The sequence below is a fragment of the Chelonia mydas genome, chromosome 12, assembly GCF_015237465.2.
Source record: "Chelonia mydas isolate rCheMyd1 chromosome 12, rCheMyd1.pri.v2, whole genome shotgun sequence".
In the NCBI taxonomy this organism is placed as follows: domain Eukaryota; kingdom Metazoa; phylum Chordata; order Testudines; family Cheloniidae; genus Chelonia; species Chelonia mydas.
The window spans coordinates 2,726,327-2,750,623 of NC_051252.2; the positions used below are offsets into that span (position 1 = coordinate 2,726,327).

At 42.0% G+C, this 24,297-nt stretch overlaps 1 protein-coding gene across 2 annotated transcripts in view; it reads left to right on the plus strand.

Annotated features, from left to right (window-relative positions):
* Window positions 1-24,297, plus strand: part of HYDIN (HYDIN axonemal central pair apparatus protein) — a 446,380-nt gene that overhangs the window by 168,931 nt on the left and 253,152 nt on the right. For both annotated transcript variants that reach the window (XM_043526330.1, XM_043526331.1), the window contains exons 12-14: window positions 2,151-2,374; window positions 20,358-20,425; window positions 23,942-24,177. In XM_043526330.1, the coding sequence (XP_043382265.1) occupies window positions 2,151-2,374; window positions 20,358-20,425; window positions 23,942-24,177 (528 nt within the window). The remainder of the gene's footprint in view (window positions 1-2,150; window positions 2,375-20,357; window positions 20,426-23,941; window positions 24,178-24,297) is intronic.

A 24,297-nucleotide genomic window follows, 5' to 3' on the forward strand; every position in this document is an offset into this window, starting at 1 on the left:
CTGACAGAAGAGTTCTTCTGTCAGCCATGCTGATGTTGTTAGGGGAGATGGTGGTACTATGTCGGCAGAAGAATGCCTCCGGTCAGCATACATGGTGTCTATGCTTGAGGGCTATGCTGACATAGGTTTTGTACAATAGACATGGCTAATAGCTGGAGCATTCAAACAACCCTCAATTCAGTACATCCTACAGATTCCTGAGGTTAAGGGAAATGCCACCTCGTCTATTGACTGCAAATTACCACTTGCAAATGACTCTGAATGCTGTTCACTGCCCATCAATCTCTTCCCACCCCTTTCTCTCTTTGCAATGAGGACTTTAGAAATAAATCTGAAAGAGTTAAGAGTTTCTGCAAGTGAAGCAAACATTAGCAATGGCATCAAATATTAGCAAAAATGAAAAGCACAGCAACCTAAAGAGGTATTAAATGAGGTAATGCATCATGTTGGACATTTTTGAAAGCCCCACTGTGGCGGGGAAGGACATGCTTAAGGTGTTTCTTAACAGAAATATTTTGTATTCTGTGCATTTTTAATGCTGATGCCTTATTGCTTCTCTCTCTATCAATTTATTATTTTCCTTACTTGAGAAAAATTTAAACAACTAGATGTTGCCCTTAGTCAGTGCTGTTCTTGGCAGCTACACAGAGAGTAAACTTCAACTTAGGGGTAGCTTATATTAGGACCTGGTATAACTAAGGAGTAAAATACATGAGAGTGTGTATGATTATTTTTATTCTTTCCTCAATGAGGAATAGGAGGGTGTGCAACTATTCTTTGCCGCAGTACCAGAATTTAAAAAAACAAGGCACATTTTCATGCTTCTCCCTCCATTTCTTTGCTAGATTCTACAAGGACAAAAGGGAGAGAGATATTGTAAAACAGGTGAAATGTGTCTGTGGAAATGGCAGGAAGTCACCCTGCAGCACTGAAGAAATTTATAATTTTGCCTAAGGCAAACTGTATCAGTGAAACAATGTGTTTGTTGATAGTAGTGGGGACTTTTTGACTAGTATAAAGGGTATGATCTGGGGAGAAGCTGAGGCCTACATCTCTTATTCAAGACAATGCGATTTGTGGGTGCTCAGCAATTTACAGAATCCAGCCCCAAGCCTACAATTTGTCACAAACAATTGTGAAAGTCTTAGATTGTGCTTGTGAATATTTATGAGATTAAAATTGTTTGGAACAGGTCATGCCGATATTTGCCCTCCTTGTTCACTGGCCTTTGTAGTTTAGCTAAGACAGAGCTGATCCAATAAGATAAAGGAAAATAAAAAAGGGTCTGTATTGAACCCCGGTACTTTTGGATGCTTCTGAAATTAGCAATAATTGGGTTTCTGAGTACTACTTGGCTTTATACAATAAACAGCAGGTGCCCTCGTCACATAAAAATAAAGGTGTCCAGCAAAATAAGATAAGTAGGTTAATAAAAATGAACTCATAATATTTTGCATTTCTGTATTATAGAAGCTTTCACCAGAGGACCCCAAAGTGCTTTTCAAAGGAGGGATAAACAACCATTTAATAAATACAATAATAGTTCCCAAGAAAGGATGTCTGAAAAATGTATCTATCTATCTATCTCTCTCATCATGACAAGGTCATATTTTTTCTATTCGCAATCTGGTTTATGCTCCCAGATCTAAACAAGAACAGTGGGCATTATCAATGTGATAACCCAGTCCACCCAAGTCTGCAAGCTGCCAAGCGCCCTCAGCTTATTGGCTACAGGAGGAGTGGAATGCATTCAGCATGTTGCTGGATTGGCACCATCAGGAGCAATATGATTGTATGATGTTTCATCAGAAACAATGTGACTGTTCTTTGCTGCTCTTGGGAACTTTTCTGAAAGCACAGATATCTGTGTTCAGTATCTATCTTGTACTGCAAATTCAGTTAAAGTGGAGGAAATTCTGCTCTCAGTTGCAGTGGTGTAAATTCAGAATAACTCTCTTGATTTATTTGGAATTATTGCAGTTTTAACTGAGTGCAGAATTTAGCTCACTGTATTTCCCTTGGCTTCCAACAGGCAATGTCTTATCACTTCTCCCCTTTTCAGATGTTAATCATTTAATTAGAAAACAAATCAATCTGTGAGAAGTAAAGGTTCCTTGTATGTTTCCATTCTTTCCCTTTTACTGCTGCAGGCAATCCTGTGTAACAAAGGAGCCATTGATGCCCTCTTTAACTTGATCCCTCCATCTACTGCACTGGGTGCCTGTTTTACCTTTGACCCCAAAGAAGGCATCATTCTGCCAGGTGGACTTCAAGCCATCCAGATCTCCTTCAATTCCACCATTCTGGGGGAGTTCACAGAGGAGTTTAAATTCAGTGTGAACGGAGCCCCCGAGCCTGTGATCTTAACTATTAGGTAAGTTGGGCTTATTCATTAATAATTGGCATTTTTGTAGCATCTTTCATCAGTTTTGATCCTCACAGCACCCCTGTGAGGTAGAGCATAAATCCTCATTTTACAGATGGAGCTACTGAGAAGAACAGAGATTTGTCCAAGGTCACATCATCAGGAACCAGTGTCAGAGCCAAGACTAGAACCCATGATTCCTTATCCCCTGCTCTAACCATTTAGACCCCAGTATCTCCCAACTGTGTGCAGCATTCATATGGTGAAATATAATGCTCTGTGAGAGGGAAAAGTTTCTGTAAGCAAGAAATCCAGTCTCCTACATTTTCTGCTCATAACGTAACCAGGAAGTTACTGGTCCTCAGTAAACCAGCAATAACTGGGGCTTTCTTAAAGATCAGGCCGATCAGTATTTTTGACGTCAGAATAATCTGTTTGCTCAGACTTCTGCAATGTGATAACTCCCTTCTGAGACCAATACCTGTCCTCGTGCAGAGAGCTGCAAGGGTTCTAGTGCTTTTAGTATAATTGCTTATTCTGGAGAACTGCTTCAGGGAGGATTGTACAGGAAATAGTCTGGTCAGGGAGGACTGGGGTAGCTCATAAATTCTTAGATTTCTAATAGTTGTAAGGCCTGTACCATTGGAAGTGCACAGTGCCTCAGCTGTAGTTCTGGGGGGTTAGGAGATGGAGGAGCGTAAATCCTTAGTTTTCAGGGTAATAACACAGGCTACTGCTCAGACCTTATCAAACGGAGTCATTGTGTCATCTCAAGACTGCTTGGATGTCAGATGGGCAAGTTTCCAATTCTGGAGCAACATAAACTTTGGTGGGCTTAATTCACTGGAGAAAGTAACAGATAGTCTGATCCTTCAATGTGCTGAGTGCTTCGACCTCCATTGAAATAGGAGGTTGAAGCATTTGAAGGACTGGACCTGCAGCAAGGGAAACCAGATAACTTGGTGTTCACACCTCAACTGCTAGAAGAGGGCCTCATCCTCCCTGATTGAACTAGCCTCGTTATCCCTCGCCTGATTCTTGCTTGCATATTTATACCTGCCTCTGGAAATTTCCTCTGCATGCATCCGATGAAGTGGGTATTCACCCACGAAAGCTCATGCTCCAATATGTCTGTTAGTCTATAAGGTGCCACAGGACTCTTTGCCGCTTTTACAGATCCAGACTAACACGGCTACCCCTCTGATACAGATAACTATAGACAGTGAGGTTCTGGCAGCTGCCAGTGTGGCAGAGTGGGCTCTAGCATGGTCTGTTCCTGGGACCAGAAGTCTTTTAATATGTTATTAATGATTCATACAAAAGCACAGCAACATCTACCGTGCTCTAGTATTGGAAATGATCGTGGTATTTCCTGTTCCTAGCACAGCAAGGGCTGTGGTAATCCATAAACCTCAGCCAAAGAAACATTGATTTATAAGATCATTAATTTTGCAGATAGCACTAATATAGGGGGAGAGGTGCAGATTCAGAGAAGAATATTCTTCACAGCCTGAATGAATGAGCTGAATGATGGAATATGAAATTTAAGGGCCGGTTCTTCTACCCTCTCCAGCCCCTGTAGGCCACTCTGGTTGTGTATAGGGGCCTTACATAAGCTACAGGAAGCTGGGGGTGAATCCCTTCAGGATCAACATAGGATCAGCACAAGTCATCCTCCCTGCCCCTCCCTGCAGACCTTGGTGTAGGGGGGTGTATTGCGGCAGGAGGCATAGCAGCTGTAATGCTGGGCACTCTGGAGATACTGGGCTGGGGGCAGCTTATTGGCAGCCCTGGGGAAGCTCCCCCTTTCCCCTAGGCTATGGGTTTGGGCAGATGCAGCGTATTATCAGACCCTCTATATCTAAGAGTCAAGTAGTGTTAAGCACACTTTAAATAGCTAATATGGAAGAGGAAAAGGATCTCCACTATGTTTATTGATAAACATTTACATTCTTGGGCCAGTGTGCAACAACAGGAAAGAAGGCTGTTGAGTTGTTGGCTTTTATCAGAAGGGCATATTATGTCATCCACGGTTATTGTGCTTTCACCCTATAAACACTTATTAGAGCACATTTAGTGCCCTGTCTGAACCGTGTTATTTGAAAAGAGATGTCGTTAGCATGGAGCAAGTTCAGTATACAGCACAACAGGTGACAAATGAGATGGAATAGGTCATGTATGGAGAGAGAATGACAACGCTGGGATTATGTAGCCTCGAGAGATGAGCCAAAGGTGACTGAAGCGGTTACATTAGCAGAGATTTTATTAAATTAAGATGGATGATCTAGTTCAGGTTGTTGGATAAGCCAGAAATGGGGGATGCAGGCTTAAACTGAGGGAGCATATGCAAGGAGAATTTAATTAGGTTGTTATTTTACAGAGAAAGTGTTGAGTTGGTGAATTGACATCGAGGGGAGATGGTGAAATTAAGTAAGAAATGAATTTTAATCCAAAATAGTTGACTATAGTATCTAGAAATTAATAAATAAAAGGGTTCGTAGTTGGTTTTGTGCTTGGAAGTAGGCTGCCCTTTTTTGGGACCAAGTGAGAATGTTTTGCAGTCACATTTTTCCTCCCCCAAACTGGTCATGGTATGTCTTTGCAAGAGACAGGAGTGTTTTTGCCTTCTAGCAAGAAATGGCATTTTAAGGGTATACCTAGGATGGAGCTGACAGAGTTGGCATCAAATACTTCCTGTCTTGAGGGACCCATAGTTGCACCTGCTTCCCCTCAGTACATGGCTATGTAACTACAATATGTGTTTAAAGGGGTGGTTAAAGTGGGCAGCCATCTTTCGTAAGTGGATTAAGTCATTCAGCAACAAGAAGGTCAGGGAAAGTGTGGTCCCCTTACTGAATGCGGGGGGGAAAGAGGGGAGTGGGGCTTGGGCAACCTAGTGATAGAGGATGTGGAAAAAGCTAATGTACTTAATGCTTTTTTCACCTCTGTCTTCATGAACAAGGTCAGCTCCCAGACTACTGCACTGGGCAGCACAGCATGGGGAGGAGGTGACCAGCCCTCTGTGGAGAAAGAAGTGGTTCGGGACTATTTAGAAAAGCTGGACGAGCACAAGTCCATGGGGCCGGATGTGCTGCATCCGAGAGTGCTAAAGGAGTTGGTGGATGTGATTGCAGAGCCATTGGCCATTATCTTTGAAAACTCATGGCGATAGGGCGAGGTCCCGGATGACTGGAAAATGGCTAGTGTAGTGCCCGTCTTTAAAAAAGGGAAGAAGGAGGATCCAGGGAACTACAGGCCAGTCAGCCTCACCTCAGTCCCTGGAAAAATCATGGAGCAGGTCCTCAAGGAATCAATTTTGAAGCACTTCAAGGAGCGGAAAGTGATCAGGAAAAGTCAGCATGGATTCACCAAGGGCAAGTCATGCCTGACTAACCTAATTGCCTTCTATGATGAGATAACTGGCTCTGTGGATGAGGAGAAAGCAGTGGACGTGTTATTCCTTGACTTTAGCAAAGCTTTTGATACGATCTCCCACAGTATTCTTGCCAGCAAGTTAAAGAAGTATGGGCTGGATGAATGGACTATAAAGTGGATAGAAAACTGGCTAGATCGTCGGGCTCATTTTTGTAGTGATCAATGGCTCCGTGTCTAGTTGGCTGCTGGTATCAAGCGGAGTGCCCCAAGTGTCGGTTCTGGGGCCGGTTGTGTTCAATATCTTCATAAATGATCTGGAGGATGGCGTGAATTGCACCCTCAGCAAGTTTGCAGATGACACTAAACTGGGAGGAGAGGTAGATACGCTGGAGGGTAGGGATAGGATACAGAGGGACCTAGACAAATTAGGGGATTAGAGGTTCAACAAGGACAAATTCAGAGTCCTGCACTTAGGAAGGAAGAATCCCATGCACCGCTACAGACTAGGGATCGAGCGGCTAGGCAGCAGTTCTGCAGAAAAGGAGCTAAGGTTTACGGTGGACGAGAAGCTGGATATAAGTCAACAATGAGCCCAAGAAGGCTAATGGTATTTTGGGCTGTATAGGTAGGAGCATTGCCAGCAGATCGAGGGACATGATCATTCCCCTCTATTCGGCATTGTTGAGGCCTCATCTGGAGAATTGTGTCCAGTACACACTACAAGAAGGATGTGGAAAAATTGGAAAGAGTCCAGCGGAAGGCAACAAAAATGATTAGGGGGCTGGAGCACATGATTTATGAGGAGAGGCTGAGGGAGCTGGGATTGTTTAGTCTGCAGAAGAGAAGAATGAGGGGGGATTTGATAGCTGCTTTCAAGTACCTGAAAGGGGGTTCCAAAGAGGATGGATCTAGACTGTTCTCAGTGGTAGCAGATGACAGAACGAGGAGTAATGGTCTCAAGTTGCAGTGGGGGAGGTTTAGGTTGGATATTAGGAAAAACTTTTTCACTAGGCGTGTGGTGAAGCACTGGAATGGGTTACCTAGGGAGGTGGTGGAATCTCCTTTGTTAGAGGTTTTTAAGGTCAGGCTTGACAAAGCCCTGGCTGGGATGATTTAGTTGGGGATTGGTCCTGCTTTGAGCAGGGGGTAGGACTAGATGACCTCCTGAGGTCCCTTCCAGCCCTGAGATTCTATGATTTGACTTGATGTATGTTTGCTCATATTGCACTTTAACTCAATCCCCTACCATCCTAACTTCCTTTGTCTCCAGAATTCTGGAGCATACTGATTACTCCTGCTTCCTGGACTCCCGTTCCTTTCAGTGTGGCTGCTGCACCCTTCATGCTGCTGGAGCAACCCCCTTCAGTGTCAAAAATGACCTTCTAGCTAAATCAAAGGGGCACACCTTTAAATTAATCCTTTATAATTCATATGCTTCCTTAAATAGTCACTCCCTCCTCCATTTTATTTCTTCTCTTGGCTCTCTTGACTCTTTGTTCTCTCCTGGTTCACTCCTATTTTGATGATTGTTCAGTATCTCATTTAATGGCTGCTCATCCTCCCCTCTTTGTCTTCTGTTGATGTCCCTCAAGTTTCTGTTTTCAGCCCCTTCCTCTTCTTTCTCTATACTCTCTCTGTGCCCTCATCTGCCGCCCTGGATTCTACCATGCTTCAGAGCCAGGGACTCCTGTCCAGCCCTGATATCTCCTGTCCCACCAGTTCCATAACTCAAGCTGCATTTCTAACATCTCCTCCTGGATATCCACCCACCATCTCAAACCTAGTTCCTCTAAAACTGGATTTCTTGGGCCAGACTCTCAGCCTCACTCCATCCCCTTTGCATGGCTCTGATTGCAATGGTAAGGGACACTTCCCTGGCTAGCCAGGAATTCCTGACTCCCTGGTGGAGCAGAGCCAGTGCATCAGTGCTATACCTCCCACCTACTTCCCTTTTCCCACCATAAAGAGTGTGGCCAGGGTGCCTCTTCACTCTGGCTAGCTACAGCTGCCAGAGTGGCCTCATAGGTGCAGAGTGTAGCTCAGAGCAGCCCATGTTATCCTCATAAGAAGCACCTGGGATCTTTTTCAGGGGAAAAGGCAATACGATGCATTTATTGAAGATACAACAATTAGCATATGCATTCAATTACACACACACACTGTCCCGCCAGTCAATGTTATAGTTACCAGTCCAGAGTCTGGATCAATCTAGTGGCCAGCTAGGTTGATTGCGGGTAGGTAGGAGCCGGGTTCTTTTGGTTGGAACACAATGCTCCGGGGAAGTCTTGGCAGGACGAACCCAAAGTTTCATGGCAAGGCACTCTGTTAATATAGTGATGTTCCTTCATTGGGACCAATGATTTTTGCACCGTCATGCTGTAATTAATTGTTGTTTGACGAGTGCTTAGTTTTTTTAAATTGTTTTTTTTTTTATGCTTAATTTTTTTTTAATTAAGTCTTTTAGGGAGTTACTCCAGGCTGGTTTTGATCACAGCTATTATGTCCCCATTGATAGGTGCCTGTTTTATTTTTAGAGTTGTTAATTTGCCCTTCTCTGACATTTCAATAGGGGCATGTTGCAATTTTCTGGAGCCCTTACGTTTGTCCTTGTTTTTTTCCTAGAACATTCGGTTCGGTGATGGCCTTTATACTTATTTTCTAACACACTCATTCCTCATTCACACACAAAACAGAATTGATTTACACAGAACATTTGAACAGGAACATCAAATTGCAATGCAAAAGAAAAACAATCATTTCATTCTTTTCCTTATTTTAAGTTGCTAACCGTACAACAAAGTGGCTACCCTAAAAGGTCTGTTACTGCCTTGAAATCAGCTAAGACACAGATTCTGCCTCATGCATTTTTACCAGTGGCCCATTAGGCCATTCCTTTCTGCTTTTAGAAAGGGTGGCTGGCAGGATATGGTCAAATTATACACCAATACATTTAATACATGCTACATTATTGTTCTTTATTCTTCATTTTAAATTATACAAAATACAAACATAACATTTTACTACTACATATATTTTTTTTGACCCTTCAAGAACAATTTTTGAGAGGGTCATATTTTATACAACTGTTTCATAGCAATATACTGAGAGGCCATTTGAGCTTGTGGTTGTAATTTAACAAACATTCTTTTTGTTCAACAGCACAAACAACACATTCCTAGAAATCAAACACAGGACAATGTTAACACAACTAGCAATGGGTGGAACATGATAGATAATATGCCCTTAGAAGTCGGGGACCAGCCTGTAAAAACGTCATGCCAATGATAGGCTGTTAGGTTTTTTTTAGACCTAGCAATTTTTAGCATGTGTCCATTTACATGCAATATTTGAATGACACGCTTCCCTGTATCCCTCTGTGTCTGTTGTAAAAACTGAGTCACCTTTGTTTTTAACGACAAGTGATCAATTAGATTGTGCCAGTTCGGACCAAGTGTAACAGAGAAATTAACCAGAGTAGAGGTGATAACGCTCTGTGCTTTTACACTGGCATTACGTGTACATTTATTCACTGGGGGTTGGCTGATACTTGCATTTTTCCAAAATACTGTTTTCCAGGATGTAACACATATACATTGTTCATTGTACAAAACACGTGTTACATTTTTTAGTTTGTTTAACACACATGTTCCCAATGAGGTATTTTTGCTTCATGGTTCTATGGTGACAGGTAGGGACAAGCATACCCATTTTTGAGGGCTCCATTTCGTATACCCTCAGGTGTCCAATAATTTCTTCTCTTTCCCAGCCTAATGACCCATAACCTGGGGTAGCCAAAAGGATCCCATGGTCAGTTTTGGGAGTGGGCTCACTTTCCATATTTCTACAGTTTTTACAGACTGTTGGTGAGCAATTTTAACAATAATTTTACCTAATTACAAATCAGGCTTAACCATGCTGAAACATATTGCATTTATTTATATTTGTAGGTATTGAACAAGGACCTTTTTCATTGTTTTAAAAGATGCCTTAATACCTTAACTTTCTCTGATATTACCAAAACATTTTGTGTTCAAGTGATGCTAAACTAAGAATTTGCATCTTAGCAGCGTCTATGGCCAAGGCAGTTTTATTTTCTAACTTTATTTCTTGTTTATAAAGCATCCAGGAGGTGGTGTTTAGCCACCGCCACATATTTTATGTTGCTTTTAGGTTTCCCAGTCCTATTTGTACCAACTCCACAGTAGTAGTTGCCTGCTTATGAATGAGGCTATCTTGCAGTTGTGACAAGGAACTTAACTTATTTTTAATTATTTTTAGGTCTACAGTATTTATAATTCCTGCTCCAAAACCAATTCCTTCTAATATGGTGTCTGCTACATGAGGATGTTTCCCTATTAACAGACTGGCATTCCTTGACCTTCGCCCTTCTGCAACATTGGTTTTTGTAAATACAGTTAAAATGCTTATTAACTTTTTTTTGCCTAAGGCAAAGGTTTTCTTTTGTAATACAATACACAACAATGCTAGCAACAAGGCAAACAACACAAGGCAAAACATAAAACACAAAACACAATTTTTGTCACGACTGTAGAATGATGGTATTTTGGGTTGCTTTTTAGCTGGTACCAGCTTTTTTTCAAGTTCTGAAAGACAAAAAGAATATTTTTCTACCCCTTTTGGAGTGGCAGATTATTGCTTAAAATATCCCTTCCTTTTACAAATATCCTTGCTGATTGCAGGCAAAACAGAGGAATTACCCCCATACTTTCCTATGTTTTTGTTGTATAGGCAGGCCAGGTTTAATGGTTTTTAGCCTTTAACAGTTTAGGGGAAATTATCCCACTGTTCAGTCATTAAATTCATGAGGTGGTGTATGGTGTACCTCAGTTTCCCTTTTTATACAGCAGACCAGGTTTGTAATGTTTTTTCTGCTGTGCTAAGCTTTAAGTTTATTCACAGGTAATAGCTGAGAAGCATCATTACCATATGACCTTAAAGGTTTTTTTCAAAAAATCATACATGCTATACATTATTACAGGAGTACTTATTAACATTAAATTTATCTCAATGTTTAATATTAACATCAAATTTATTAAAAATATCTTGTTATACCATGCCTTTTATTTAGACAATTTGTTTTTGAGGCCAGTGTATTTAATGTCCTCTTGAAATCTTTGTATAGGCTTTTTAATCTAATTATATACTTTGGGTTTTGGTGAATTAAAAGGGAGGGGTGTTATGCATATAAGCAGATCCCTTTTGTATTTGACTTCAGATTTTAGCACTGTGTATACACACAAAAAAGTATTTTTTTTTCTACTTAGGGTTAACCTGTTCCTCTCTTATTCTTAGGTTTGACTTCTTTTTCCACCTTCCTCTGGAGGGTTTTAATTTGATCCTTTTGGTTTCAGGTAGTTTGTTTGCTGACCAGGTATGTCCTTTATTTGCAGCTCCTTTGTGCTGCCATTTATGGGCAGTTCTCTCCTTCCTCTATCAGTTAGGTAATTTGCATAAACACAGACACTTTCTGGCTTGCTTTTGGATTCAAAGCCATCAGCAGAGCTCAGAGACTCTGTCTTGAAAGGGACACAATTAACTTCCTGCAGAGTTTTGATTACTTTTTACTTTTAACTCCTGCTTCCAAAACACACAGCGATCTGAAAAAGAAAACACAACCTATGGTGGCTCCTTTTAGGAACCCTAAAAGGAGTTTAATTAAGTAGCATGTTTTGTTTGCATTTCTTTTACCCCTTCTGTAATATACACTGCACATGTCCTGGGAAAAATGCACATTCCTTTCATAGTTTAACTTCTATAATATTATATTAGCCATATCAATTTTTGCATAAAGTGTAACTGGGTTTTTTTCCCGTGCTCATGGAGTTTTCATGTACCTTTATTAAAGTTTCAGAGTAGCAGCCGTGTTAGTCTGTATTTGCAAAAAGAAAAGGAGTACTTGTGGCACCTTAGAGACTAACACATTTGTTTGAGCATAAGCTTTCGTGAGCTACAGCTCACTTCATCGGATGCATAGTGACAGTCTGATTATTCAGAGCCACCTTAAGGCTCAAAGTTCCTAATGTTGCTTCTTTTTTGTGTGCATCTTACCCCTGCTGTTGCTCCAGAGGGGCACTGTCTCTTTTTAGCTTTATATTGTTTTACTACAGCTCTTATTTGCTATTTTGTTACCAAAAAACAAATCCAGAATCTCTTCCCATTCTCCTCGTTTTGACTGCCCTGCTGCAGTCATGACTTTGGTCTTTAAAAAGATATTGAATGTTATAAAGCATTAAGGTACCGTAAGTGTTAAATGCTAAATACCAAAGCCAAACAACACTAGTTACCTGTGTCTGGCAAAAAGGGTTTTTCAGTTTTGCAACTTTGAATAAAAGATTCAAATGGATTTTAGCGGTATTATTTAAAAACAAAACAAAACCAATTCATCTTAAACCTACAAACCAGAAGTGTTGATTTAGGTCCTTAACACCGCACATATTTACACAGTATATTTACACACACGTTCTTTTTTTTTTAACATTTCTTACACTGCTTTAATTTTTACACAGCTGTACATAGATTACACTTGTATACATTTGGGGACAGTTAAGTTCCAATAGAAACCCGTTATGTTCTTTTAGCAAATTTGACTAAATTGTTCATAGTCAAATGATTTAAAATTAGATTGTCTTTTTGCCTGGCTTATTTACAGACATTCCTTTGGAAAAGGGCCCATTTTTCCTTCAGAATGACTGCAAAGAAACCAAGAATTCTCTTTCTATAACACTTTTCCTTTTTAACATTTTTGCAGTGTTTAACTGCTTAATTCCCTCCAGCCTCTGCAGAGTTAACTTATGACTCTTTTTTCTTAAATGACTTGCTTATTTCCCAAAATGACACCTGCATCAGCCCAGATATCACCATTCCAAGTATTGTCCCAGGGATCTGAAATCCCCATGCCTGTACTTACTCCTTTCCTTACTCCTGCCACTATGCCCCTCAGGCCTCTCAACTTGTTTTCCAATCTCTTTATTTGTTGCCTGCCTTCTTGTCTGGGCCTGATCCTGCTTTCCTTGTTGAACCGTCCCTTTTCATGGACACAGGCTTTGTCCCACTAACAATTTAGCAAGGAGGGTGGGCTCCTTAGCTAGCCCCCAAACCGCCTGGTCCATTTTCCTAAACATTTTTAAATTTTCCTGTAGACCAACGCTTGTGCTGGGACTTACACAACACACAAAAAGTCTATAACCACTAAAAATTCTGCCTGACAGAGCAAGAGGGGGAACGCTAAGCCTCCTACCTTCTGGGCTCGATCCCGCTATGACCGAGGGTATATTCACCTATGCAATTTTTTCCTGACAGAGAGGTCAGAGCGAGGACTCTAATCCTCTCCCTTATGGCTTGGCACTCTACAACCGGGGTTGTATATACCTAGACAGTTTGTACAAACAGTCTATCTATCTATCTATCTATCTACCTATCTCGGTATAGTTTTTCCCGACCGACGGGTCGGAATGAAGACTCTAATCCTCCCCCTATTGCCTGGCACTTCTACGACTGGGGGTGTGCACACCTGAATGATCTATCACTTTGTACGTATGGTATACCTTTTAGCAGTATTTAGCAGTATTTTCAACAATCACAGTGCATATCTTTCCCCTTGCGCAATTCTCCACCAAAAATGTTATGCTCATAAGAAGCACACAGGATCTTTTTCAGGGGAAAAGGCAATGTGCTGCGTTTATTGAAGATACAACAGTTAGCATATGCATTCAATCACACACACATACACTGTCCCACCAGTTGATGTTACAGTTACCAGTCCAAAGTCCGGATCAATCTAATGGCCAGCTAGGTTGATCACAGGTAGGGAGGAGCCGAGTTCTGTTGGTCATGACACGATGCTCCGGGGAAGTCTTGGCAGGACGAACCCAAAGTTTCATGGCCAGGCCCCCTGTTTATATAGTGATTTTCCTTCATTGGGACCAATGAGTTTTGCACCGTCATGTTGTAATCAATTGTTGTTTGACAAGTGCTTGTTTTCTTAAATTGTCCTTCTCATCCTTTATTTTGTTCTTTCATTAAGTCTCTCAGGGAGTTACCCCATGCTGGTTTTGATGACAGCTATCTTGTCCCATTGATAGGTGCCTGTCTTATCTTTAGAGTCATCAATCTGCCTTCCTCTGACATTTCTATAGGGGTGTGTTGCAATCTTCTGGGGCCCTTACGTCTGTCCTCGGTTTCTCCCTAGAACATCTGGGTTGGTGATGGCCTTCATACTTATCTTCTAACACACACATTCCTCATTCACACACAAAACAGAATTGATTTACAAAGAACATTTGAACAGGAACATCAAATTGCAATGCAAGAGAAAAAAATCATTGCGTTCTTTTATTTATTTTAAAATGCTAAACCTACAACAAAGTGGTGGCCCTAAAAGGTCTGTTACTGCCTTGAAAGAAGCTCAGACACAGATTCTGTCTGATGCATCTTTACCAATGGCCTTTTAGACAATTCCTTTCTGCTTTCAGAAAGGGTGGCTGGCAGGATATGGTCAAATTATACACCAATACATTTAATACATGCTACATTATTATTCTTTATTCTTCATTTTAAATTATACAAAATACAAACATAAAATCCTACTACTACACCCACATACATTGGGTGTTGAATTGGCTCCTGTTGGCCCCTAAAATTGGGGTGGTAGAAACGCGCACCAGAGCATGAGGCAGACTCACAGAACTTCTTACGGCTCAGTACTATGCTGGGTTGAGTGTGCACAGATAGAGTTGGGGAGCAGCTGACTGACTTTGCAATGATCTGGTCACCCCACTTTGATGCTCTGCACTCATGCTGAGCCCACTCACCATTTTCCTGGTGAGTGCCAGTTGCTCTTGGGCCCAGCCAGGCTGTTGCTGCTTTACTCCAGGTGTTGGTTCTACATGAAGAAACACTCCCAGTTCTCTTTTGGATGGAGGTGCCCTGGCTGGAGGGTCCTGCGGGATAAGGTATGTGGTGATGGAGGTCACATAGGCTGGGATGAGGGCTCAGACAACTCATCCCTCACCCCCATGTCCTCTCCCTCATCTGCCACAAGGACCATCATCCCTCCAGAGCTAGACGGTGCATATCTCTGGAGGGCCTCACATCTCCTGGTTGGCTGTGGCTCAATGGGCTGCCCCTGCATGGATGTTCCTAGCTAATTAAGGACCAAGGGAGACTCTCAGAAATCTCACCCAGCACCTCCATCCATGTCTCTCCTACTAGGTGGCCCTTCACCACCAGAGCTATCATCCCGAGGAAGACGGGACATCTTTCATTGACTGTGCTGCTTAGTAGTCTGACCTCCTTCTGATTAAAACGGGCCTGGCTTCTGAATTTGGTCAGATTACCTTGTCACTACAGACTCACTATTCGGAGCAGATGCAGACAACTTAGCAGCAGCTGAAACCCACGTCAGCTGGCACAATCTAAAAGATGCCAGTTTAGCTGCAAAATCACTATTTACATATGAAAATTTTACATTGTAATATTTAAGTCATATAAGGGGCAGAAATCTGCTCTGCCAGTAGAGCATACAGCTTTTGAAAATACCTCTGGTAACTGCCTACATAAGCACCTGTGCCCTTGTACTCATCCCCCTGTGCTGCTCCAGCAGCCAGTTCTGGTGGAGGCCAAATGCCTTTAAACTGTTAGTATCATCCATAACAGCTGCTCATAACCCTTCTAAGCAAGCAGTAGTTCTGATACAACGTCGTGTTGGTGCCTTCTTTCCCAAAGTATTGGTGAGCCCCTGCACCCGCCAAATGAAATCAGAGAGCACCAGGCTTCCCCAGTCAGTGGCTGGGTCCTTTGCCCCTCTCCTCTCTTCTCTTCTCCTCTCCTCTGGTGAGAACATAAGATCGACCACACTGGGTAAGACCAAAGGTCCATCTAGCCCGTATCCTGTCTTCCAACTGTGGCCAATGCCAGTTGCCCCAGAGGGAATGAACAGAATAGGTAATCTTCAAGTGATCCATCCCCTGTTGCTCATTCCCAGCTTCTAGCGAACAGAGACTAGGGACACCAGCCCTGCCCATCCTGGCTACAAGCCATTGATGGACCCATCCTCCATGAACATATCCTGTTCTTTTTTGAACCCTGTTATAGTCTTGGCCTTCACAACATTTTCTGGCGAAGAGTTTCACAGGTCGCCTGTGCATTTTGTGAAGAAATACTTCCTTTTGTTTGTTTTAAACCTGCTGCCCATTAATTTCATTTGGTGACCCCTAGTTCTTGTGTTATGATAAGGAGTAAATATCACTTCCTTATTTACTTTCTCCACACCAGTCATGATTTTATAGACCTCGAGCATATCCCCCCTTAGTCGTCTCTTTTCCACCTGAAAAGTTGCAGTCTTATTAATCTCTCTTCATATGGAAGCTGTTCCATACCCCTGATCATTTTTGTTGCCCTTTTCTGTACTTTTTCCAATTCTAATATATCCTTTTTGAGATGGAGCGACCACATCTGCACACAGAAGTCAAGATGTGGGCGTACCATGGATTTATATAGAGGCAATATCATATTTTCTGTCTTATTCTCTATCCCTTTCCTAATGATTCCCAACATTCTGTTCACTTTTTTTACTGCTGCTGAATATTGAGTGGATGTTTTCAGAGAACTATCCACAATGACTCTGAGATCTCTTTTTTGAATGGTAACAGCTAATTTAGACCCCGTCATTTTATATGTATAGTAGGGATTATGTTTTCCAATGTGCATTACTTTGCATCACCAAGCATCACCCGCTCTTGCTCTGTGATTCTCTAAGAGATCACTGTTTCAAAACCTGCTGTCCTTTCTCTTGTTATGTGGTAGCTGCCCTGTTATCAGCTATTGGCACAGAGCTCTGAGATGGCACCGTGCCCAGAGCTTCTGGGTAGACAAGCAGGGTTTAACTCATTCAAGCAGAGATGCAAATGGCTAAGCCCAAAGAAAAGTAATCTTTTCCCTTTACATGGCAAGCTTGGTCTTTGGTAACTTCCTGGTAGAATCCACAATCAGAGGCAATTAAGAGGTAGCTTTCCTCTGTGTTGTTAATGAGGCTAATGAGAAGCTTAGGGATAATGGTAGGATGATAAATGGGAAGGAGGATATGGAGGTAGATATTACCACATCCGAGATAGAAGCCAAACTTGAACAGCTTAATGGGACTAAATCGGGGGGCCTAGATAATCTTCATCCAAGAATATTAAAGGCACTGGCACATGAAATTGCAAGCCCATTATCGAAAATTTTTAATGAATCTGTAAACTCAGGGGTTGTACCGTATGACTGGAGAATTGCTAACATAGTTCCTATTTTTAAGAAAGGAAAAAAACGTGATCTGGGTAACTACAGGCCTGCTAGTTTGACATCTGTTGTATGCAAGGTCTTGGAAAAGATTTTGAAGGAGAAAAGAGGTCAATGGTAATTGGGACAAAATACAACATAGTTTTACAAAAGGTAGATCATGTTAAACTAGCCTGATCTCCTTCTTTGAGAAGGTAACAGATTTTTTAGACAAAGGAAATGCAGTGGATCTAATTTACCTCGATTTCAGTAAGGCATCTGATATGGTTCCACATGGGGAATTATTAGCTAAATTGGAAAAGGTGGGGATCAATATGAAAATTGAAAGGTGGATAAGGAACTGGTTAAAGGGGAGACTACAACAGGTCACACAGAAAGGTGAACTGTCAGGCTGGAAGGAGGTTACTAGTGGAGTTCCTCAAGGATCGGTTCTGGGACCAATCTTATTTAATCTTTTTATTACTGACTTTGGCACAAAAAGCGGGAATGTGCTAATAAAGTTTGCGGATGACACAAAGATGGGAGGTATTGCCAATACAGAGAAGGACCGGGATATCATACAGGAAGATCTGGATGACCTGGTAAACTGGAGTAATAGTAATAGGATGAAATTTAATAGTGAAAAGTGCAAGGTCATGCATTTAGGGATTAATAACAAGAATTTTAGTTATAAACTGGGGATGCATCACTTGGAAGTAACGGAGGAGGAGAAGGACCTCAGAGTATTGGTTGATCACAGGATGACTATGAGCCGCCAATGTGATATGGCTGTGAAAAAAGCTAATGCGGTCTTGGGATGCATCAGGTGAGGTGTGTCCAGTAGAGATAAGGAGGTGTTAGTACCGTTATACAAGGCACTGGTGAGACCTCATCTGGAATACTGTGTGCAGTTCTGGTCTCCCATGTTTAAGAAGGATGAATTCAAACTGGAACAGGTACAGAGAAGGGCTACTAGGATGATCCGAGGAATGGAAAACCTGTCTTATGAAAGAAGACTCAAAGAGCTTGGCTTGTTTAGCCTAACCAAAAGATGGCTGAGAGGAGATATGATTGCTCTCTATAAATATATCAGAGGGATAAATACTGGAGAGGGAGAGGAATTATTTAAACTCAGTACCAATGTGGACACAAGAACAAATGGATATAAACTGGCCATCGGGAAGTTTAGACTTGAAATTAGACGAAGGTTTCTAACCATCAGAGGAGTGAAGTTCTGGAACAGCCTTCCAAGGGAAGCAGCGGGGGCAAAAGACCTGTCTGGCTTTAAGATTAAACTCGATAAGTTTATGGAGGAGATGGTATGATGGGATAACATGATTTTGGCAATTAATTGATCTTTAACTATTCATGGTAAATAGGCCCAATGGCCTGTGATGGGATGTTAGATGTGGTGGGATCTGAGTTACTACAGAGAATTCCCTCCTGGGTGCCTGGCTGGTGAGTCTTGCCCACATGTTCAGGGTTTAGCTGATTGCCATGTTTGGGGTCGGGAAGGAATTTTCCTCCAGAGCAGATTGGAAGAGGCCCTGGGGGTTTTTCACCTTCCTCTGCAGCGTGGGGCATGGGTCACTTGCTGGAAGATTCTCTGCACCCTGAAGTCTTTAAACCATGATTTGAGGACTTCAGTAGCTCAGGCATAGGTTAGAGGTTTTTCGCAGGATGGGTGCGTGAGATTCTGTGGCCTGTGTTGTGCAGGAGGTCAGACTAGACGATCATAATGATCCTTTCTGACCTTAAAGTCTATGATTCTATGACGTGTCACCAGGTAATGCTGTTATACACAGTCTTCCCAGTTCTTTTTCTCAGCCCGTGAGCAAATGTTCAATATTGGGAATATATGCAGTGGTTTTAGTTTTTGTTATGCAAGATTCTGTGTAGAGATAGAGATAGTGGTCCTTGCAAAGGGAGCTGTGCAAGCAGCAGGAGAGTTTGCTGTCTGCCATGGTCTCTGATTAGAGTCCATTCTTAAAGCAGAACTGCTTCCTGTGAACTGAGCATTGGTTCTGGCCAAGATTCCTGAAAGAGGGGATTGACTGCTTGTGGTCCAGGACTGAACAAATTACGATCAGAATGTATCCAGTCCCCAAGTCACTGATTTCTCCTCTACTTGGAAGCCAACCTGCAAATTCCTGGATATCTGCTCCTGCTCAATATAAGGGTTAAGCTGGTGTCAGAAGGGACACTGGTGTCAGAAAAAGGGGGAATAGTGTGCATTGCATACACAATGAATGTAAATTCCCTCCAGCAGGACACTGGAAACCACCCTATCACCTCCTTACAATGACAACAAACACAGAATGGCTGCAGTCACAATCCTGCGAACAAACTTTGAAGGCACAGCGCAAGGACTGTGATACCTTTATTCAGTCCAGAAAGACAGAGATCTCAGTTCTTTGCACCAGGCAGGTGCAAATACCTATTTAGCATTGTTCAGCTCCAGTCACTAGTTTCAGTGGAGTCTGCAAATGTCCTGGCTGTGGGGCTGGAGGATGAGTGAGAGGGAGGGGAGAAGTAGGAAAGTGAGCTGGCATCAGAGCAGTTCAGATTGCTGGCAGCTTAATTCAGATATGCATTGGTTATTGTTTTAATTGTCAACCAGTGTGTATGTGGCTAATTGGCATATTTCTCCATTAGCCACAACTCCAGTACAGCAACCATGTTCTTTAGTGCTGTCTCACTTGCATTTGGGATACTGACAGTTGTCTTGAGCTCCCCTGGATCCATGCCTCAGAATCCTGCAAGTTCATTGTTTGCTTGGGCCAATATTCATCAAGTGAAAGACAAACCTTATCCATCAGAAGAACACCTATTACAGCTCAGAAACGTTGCTGGCATTTTGAAGAACATCAAGCCAGTGAAGCTATGGTCTGGAACCCTGGCTAGGTAGCATCATTGGATTGAGTTTTAGGGTCTTTGGTATTTGCAGTACATTGAAAAAAAGGGGATATAAAAGTGAAACTGTTACACTCCAGGTCCTTGCCAAGGGAGGAAAGGAAACTTGACTTTCCAAATCATTTCACTTGATCCCAACTTGCCTCCCTCTCAGAAAGATTTTGACTTGACCAGTCAGATTGATAAATAGGACTAAATAGAGTCAGCCTTCCTCAGTTTGCATTTATTCATCACTTCACGTAGGCTGCCTAGCTTCCACATTGACGCCTTGCTAAGCACAGGTGGGAGGTGTATTGATTTGACAGTGGTGAGTCTAAGACCAACATTCCCCTAGTTGCACTGCTAACTGTAGCTGTAACTAAAAGCTAAGGACTTTTTCTTGCTAACCAGGATGACACTTTCTCCTTCTGTGTCTTTTTCCTCCCAGGGGCTGTGTCATCGGACCAACGTTTCATTTCAATGTACCATCCCTAAATTTTGGCGATGTCTCCTTTGGTGAGTATATTGTTCTTAGTTGCCAGTTGTAGGTGAGATCTACTGCAATATTAAAATGAAACACTTTCGTGCAAGAGCATCCACTGCCTGAGATCCTTTGCGTAAGGCTTTGGGGTACTGAAACAAGCTTTGTTTTGTAGAGTCAGCTGATTTGTAAGATTAATACATAATGGAAGTATTCCACATTGCAAAACAAGCACGGAGAGCTCTTTGCTGCTGGATCAAGGTATTAGGGAGACGGTCCTGATAATTGCATCTGGAAGGACCCAAATTTCCCACACTGCATTTGGGCAGCTCTTAGTCACAAACGCATGCACATTAATGGGACAAAGTTCTTGAAAAGAAACTAGAATGTATTGTACTTTGTCAGGAATGATAGGAAACGTTCAGCACCGTCTGAAACGAGGGGGAGGAGTTTAACTCCTCTTAAAGTTTTTGAATGGCAAGAGAAGACTAGGAGTTCTCAGGTTACATCACTTTATATTATGTGCCATAGAATGTCCAAAGTCAGAGTTTTATAGTAAGTAGTAATATTAGCTCTTTGTATTCCATTTCTCATCTGGAGATGTCAAACAGGAGGAAGCAACCAGTATAGCTAGTGTCAATATTATACAGTATCCACCAGTGGTTTTTTTTTTTAAGGTAGGCCTTGGCAGCAACGTGGCAAGAAATGGTCTGGTCTCAGAAGGAGAAAGGGATGGGAGGCGGAGTTAACTATTCTCTGTACATCTCAGAGAGAGGAGAGTTAGTCATATCACTAACCTGTACCTGTTCTGGGAAATTATTTGAAATCCAAAGCAAAGAAATTACTTATTCCACTGCCCTTTAGTGTGAGAAGTTAATTCATCCTGTGTGGACATCTCGCTATCACTTACCAGCTAATATGCCCATTCAATAGCGCTGTGGTAGGCATTGATGTCCTAGATTCTGGTTTCTTCTCTATTGAAAGCATGGCATTGCTGACATACTCTTGTATCCCTGCATTCAGAACATCTCCATTTAAATGCAGATTCTGACTCTCCATCTCAGCCTTATAAAAGTCTTTTCACAGAGATGATCTAAAGTTTAAATGTGAAATCAATTGTGGATTGATTGAAGGCACATTATCATTCTTGCCTAGTGCGCCTCTGTGCTTTCATGCTGTCCTTGGATTCTTTAAGAAAGCTAATTACTGTTTCTGAGCACTTTCTTCCTTTCCATGTGTCACCATACTGTCTTTTACTCTTATTTCCTTTTGAATAAAAAAATAAAATAACTCCAGACAGTTCATACTGGAAAAAAAGGAATAGGTGCAAAAACAATTAGGTAATGTGAGTTTCATTTCCTTTAATCTGATTTCATTAATGAGGCTCTTTCAGCATTAAAAGAGAGACTTTCTTATCCTTGCTCCTTTTAAAATATACTAATAACTATTGCCATTGTCTGGCGACTTCAGCCAATTTTGGGATTCTAGATAGTGTACATGTATCCTCCAAACTGATCTCCAACCTCCTTGCTAAATAACTTCCACAGAAGATTTCCAAGCAGCTGGCCTGAGACAGGAATTTATCACTGTAGGACATGGGTAAATGACATCTGCATCTCCAAGTGGTTTCTTTCCATACTTGAATGCATCTGATGCTTTGTAGCTGGAGAGTGGGTGATGTGCCATTTCTACCACAGGTTTAGTTGACTGAGCAAGCAGACCAATTCTGTCTGCTCTCATGAGTTAACCCCCTTTTTTGCTGCCTTGTGCATGCCCTGTAAACTACAGAAGTGATAGAACATTCTTGCCAAGTACAATTGTCATACTGGGGTGCAAAGAAGAGCCAGTATGCGAGATAGCTGGAGCTTAAACCATTTAGAGGGCTGTTGGTAGATACCATTGCCCTGAATTTCACCTGGAACTGAATTTGACAGCCAGTGCACCGTATAGGTGTTATACGTATTCACCAGCCTGCCTTGCCTTGCCTAGCAAGTGAGTAGGTTTGTTTTGAACCAGCTTCCAAGTGGACTTCAAGGTTGTGCTAGTAACGAATACTACAGAAGGAAGTCATATGGTGACTGCAGTGAGATCTCTAGCAGAGAGGAAGGGGAGCAATTTCTTGGCCAAATGAAGGTGGAAAAGAGTGTTTCTGGTGTTTCCAGTTTCTATCTGGAAATCCATGAACAGAAGTAAATTTAATAGATTCTTCCCAGATTTCAAACTATTTGGCAATAGATGGGCCGACACCCACGTTTGAGGGAGCAATCAGATTTTGGCCCGGTTCTTAAGAATGTTCCCCTTGCCAACTGAATGTTTCCCCATCACCTCCTCTTTTTCCAGACTGATCTTAATCCAATCAAATAGTACAACTTCAATGGAAAAAATGGGACAAGCAAAGGTTTGAAGATCAGGCTGAGTTAGCATTTATAACTGGTGCGAGTGCAAGAGTTGTAAAACTCATTTTATTTATAATAAAGAAGTAATCCTATGAGTGTCTGATTTACAGTGGAAAAACTAGAAGAACCAGCCTTAGTTCCTTCAGACTTGAACTGTGACAAAGCACATGGTAACTCATGCAATCAGTGTAGTTATTATTTCCCCGACAACAGCACTAGTTCCTGACAATGGGATTCAGGACAGGTAAACTCCCAACATGTACTTGTTAGAACCCACTCGGCAGGGAAAGCAGTCTTCAGATTTTGACGTGCCTTGGTAGTGGTAGCATTTTTAGTAGGTAGCAGGAGTGAAGCAGCTTTGCTCATATTTGTCACTAATGATCCAGTCCTGCTCTTAGTGAAGTTGACTGAAGTTTCACCATTTCATCCACTGAGAACAGGACCATGTCTTAGATAACAGCAAACTTGCAGTGGAAAGATCTTGGGGGGGCAGGGATAGCTCAGTGGTTTGAGCATTGGCCTGCTAAACCCATGGTTGTGAGTTCAATCCTTGAGGGGGCCATTTAGGGATCTGGGGCAAAAATTGGGGATTGGTCCTGCTTTGAGCAGGGGGTTGGACTACATGACCTCCTGAGGTCCCTTCCAACCCTGATATTCTGTGATTCCATGGTGCTGTAGTTCCCAAAGGATTCATCATTCTGATTCTTTTGCCACCCTTTCTCATGAGTAGTACCATGTGCTGTATTTTATTTATGTATTGAAAATCATGGGGTAAAATGCTGTTTATGAGCAAGGGTAGCAGAATCTGGGTCTTATTCCAATATGCCCATCACGCTCTCCCTAGACTTAGGTTTAAAACTGAATAATAATCAGTGCTAGTTAGAGAGGACTTCTCCCAACTAAAGCTGTAATGAAAATCTTCCCACATTTGGTGATCAAGAATCGTAAATTAGTATCCCCATGGAATCAACCGGTGTGATCAATTTACAGGGAAACCAAGTGAAGATTAATTACTTGCTTAGCATCTCAATTAACTGTGATTCAGTCTGAAAAGAGCAAAATTCCAAGCACAGCTTTTATCATTCTGAAATATTCACACTAGAAATCAAGGGATAATTAATGCATAAACTCACATTCAGTGACATTCTTTTATAGGCTTTCCTCGGTCCTTATCGTGTAGCCTCCGGAACACGTCTTTGATCCCCATGACATTCAACCTTTGCATCCCTGGGGATGGCCCCGGGGATCCAAGTGTTACCAGTTTTGTTCAGACCTTGGACATCACAAGAACATCCTGGAGAAAGGGAGCCCAGGGAAGTGTCAAGCCAAAAGAATTTATCATAACACCCAGTAGTGGTACCATCCGCTCTCATGGGCTCCTGGATATCCAGGTATAGTATGTGTCAAACTACAGTTGAACAGGAGAGTCTGATGGTTTGCAGAGCTAAAACAAGGCTTTTGTTACTATTGGGATTATTGTAAAGTAATTATCCAAGAGCTTTTCATAACCA